We start from the raw sequence: 2,781 nt of genomic DNA on the forward strand, positions 1-2,781 counted from the left end.
AACAATCAAAAATTAAATACAGGTGCGCGCGGCGGGAGAGCCCAGCCCGGTGCCTGGGGCGCGGCGCCTGGCGCCTCCGGGCCCTCCCCGCTACCCCCCGTCCGCGCGCGCCCTCCCTCTGGCCCCGCGGACGCAGCCTGACCCCAGGCGTCCCGGCCCGGCCGGCCCACGAGCCGGGTGACCCGCCGCAGCCAGTGGGCCGTGCGCGCCTCACGCCCGCCCCGCGGCCTGGGCCGCGCGGTTCCTGCCGCTGCCGCTGGGACAGAGAGAGGGCGGGCGGGCATGGCCCCGCTGGCCGCCCCGCTCCACCTCCACTGTGCCACGCTGCACAAAGAGCCTGGGCCTTGGTGGCCTTTAAAGGCAGCAGCCGGGGATTTAAGGTGTCCCCGAGTGCTGCTCTGCGTGCACCAGCCGCCGCCCTGACGTGTGCTTCCCGGGGGGTGCACCGCCCCTGGGCCCACGTCACCGCGTCCCCCCCGTTGTTTATTTCCTAGGCTTGGGGACCTGGGGGGAGGTGGATATGTAAAGAAACCAACCACGTAGGAGAGGGAGGGGGGGAGCCCAGCGGTGAGGTGTGTGTGCCCAAGAACCATGTCTGCGCGGGAGTCCTTTAACCCGGAAAGTTATGAATTGGACAAGAGCTTCTGGTTAACCAGATTCACTGAACTGAAGGGCACTGGCTGCAAAGTGCCCCAAGATGTCCTTCAGAAATTGCTGGAATCCTTACAGGAGAACCACTTCTAAGAAGATGAGCAGTTTCTTGGAGCAGTTATGCCAAGGCTTGGCATCGGGATGGATACCTGTGTCATTCCTCTGAGGCACGGCGGTCTTTCCTTGGTTCAAACCACAGATTACATTTATCCCATCGTCGATGACCCTTACATGATGGGCAGGATAGCCTGTGCCAACGTCCTCAGCGACCTCTACGCCATGGGGGTCACAGAGTGCGACAACATGCTGATGCTCCTTGGAATCAGCAATAAGATGACCGACAGGGAAAGGGATAAAGTGATGCCCCTAATTATACAGGGTTTTAAAGATGCAGCAGAGGAGGCCGGAACATCTGTAACCGGCGGCCAAACAGTGCTAAATCCCTGGATTGTTTTAGGAGATGTGGCTACAACTGTCTGCCAGCCCAACGAATTTATCATGCCGGATAACGCAGTGCCAGGCGACGTGCTCGTGCTGACCAAGCCCTTGGGGACACAGGTGGCTGTGGCCGTGCACCAGTGGCTGGACATTCCTGAGAAGTGGAATAAAATCAAGCTGGTGGTCACCCAGGAGGACGTGGAGCTGGCGTACCAGGAGGCGATGATGAACATGGCCAGGCTCAACAGGACAGCGGTGGGACTCATGCACACGTTCAACGCCCACATGGCCACTGACATCACGGGCTTCAGGATACTGGGCCACGCGCAGAACCTGGCCAAGCAGCAGAGGAATGAGGTGTCCTTTGTGATTCACAACCTCCCAGTCCTGGCTAAGATGGCAGCCGTGAGCAAGGCCTGCGGGAACATGTTTGGCCTCATGCACGGGACCTGCCCAGAGACATCAGGAGGCCTTCTAATCTGTTTACTGCGTGAGCAAGCAGCTTGGTTCTGTGCAGAGATAAAGTCTCCCAAATACAGTGAAGGCCACCAAGCATGGATTATTGGGATCGTGGAGAAGGGTAACCGCAAGGCCAGGATCATAGACAAACCCCGGATCATCGAGGTCGCGCCACAGGTAGCCACCCAGAATGTGAACCCCACACCTGGTGCCACCTCTTAATCTAGGCTGAGGCAGCTGTGTGGTTTTGTTTTTAAATAACTCTATTTCCTTTATCATCATTTCAATTAAAGACTATAAACAACAATAAAAAAAATTAAATACAAAGAAAACATAATAAAAGCAGCAAGGGCAAAACAACAAATAACACACAAGGGAATCCCCATAAGGTTAACAGCTGATATTTCAGCAGAAACTCTGCAAGCCAAAAGGGAGTGGCAGGTCATATTTAAAGTGATGAAAGAGAAAAACCTACAACCAAGATTACTCTACCCAGCAAGGATCTCATTCAGATTTGATGGAGAAATTAAAAACTTTACAGACAAGCAAAAGCTGAGAGAGTTCAGCACCAACAAACCACCTTTACAACAAATGCTAAAGGAACTTCTCTAGGCAAGAACACAAGAGAAGTAAAAGACTTACAATAACAAACCCAAAACAATTAAGAAAATGGAAATAGGAACATACATATTGATAATTACCTTAAATGTAAATGGATTAAATGCTCCCACCAAAAGACACAGACTGGCTGAATGGATACAAAAACAAGACCCATCTATATGCTGTCTACAAGAGACCCACTTCAGACCTAGGGACACATACAGACTGAAAATGAGGGGATGGAAAAAGATATTCCATGCAAATGGAAATCAAAAGAAAGCTGGAGTAGCAATTCTCATATCAGAGAAAATAGACTTTAAAATAAAAACTATTACAAGAGACAAAGAAGGACACTACATAATGATCAAGGGATCGATCCAAGAAAAAGATATAACAAATGTAAATATTTATGCACCCAACATAACAGCACCTCAATACATAAGGCAAATACTAACAGCCATAAAAGGGGAAATCGACAGTAACACAATCATAGCAGGTGACTTTAACACCCCACTTTTACCAATGGACAGATCATCCAAAATGAAAATAAATAAGGAAACACAAGCTTTAAATAATACATTAAACAAGATGGACTTAATTGATATTTATAAGACATTCCATCCAAAAACAAGA

The 2,781-nt window shown here is 50.3% G+C and overlaps 1 protein-coding gene across 1 annotated transcript; it reads left to right on the forward strand.

Moving 5' to 3' along the window:
• The first annotated feature begins 588 nt into the window (after window positions 1–588).
• LOC133076298 (selenide, water dikinase 1-like) lies at window positions 589–1,770 on the forward strand. The gene has a single exon (XM_061170857.1). It carries the CDS (start codon window positions 772–774, stop codon window positions 1,768–1,770), a length of 999 nt encoding a protein of 332 aa, XP_061026840.1. The 5' UTR covers window positions 589–771.
• Window positions 1,771–2,781: the final 1,011 nt, after the last annotated feature.

Source organism: Eubalaena glacialis, chromosome 16 (assembly GCF_028564815.1).
Source record: "Eubalaena glacialis isolate mEubGla1 chromosome 16, mEubGla1.1.hap2.+ XY, whole genome shotgun sequence".
Taxonomy (NCBI): domain Eukaryota; kingdom Metazoa; phylum Chordata; class Mammalia; order Artiodactyla; family Balaenidae; genus Eubalaena; species Eubalaena glacialis.

Excerpts from the sequence above, each read along its gene's own strand:
- LOC133076298 (XM_061170857.1), top strand. The coding sequence starts at position 772 with ATGCCAAGGCTTGGCATCGGGATGGATACCTGTGTCATTCCTCTGAGG.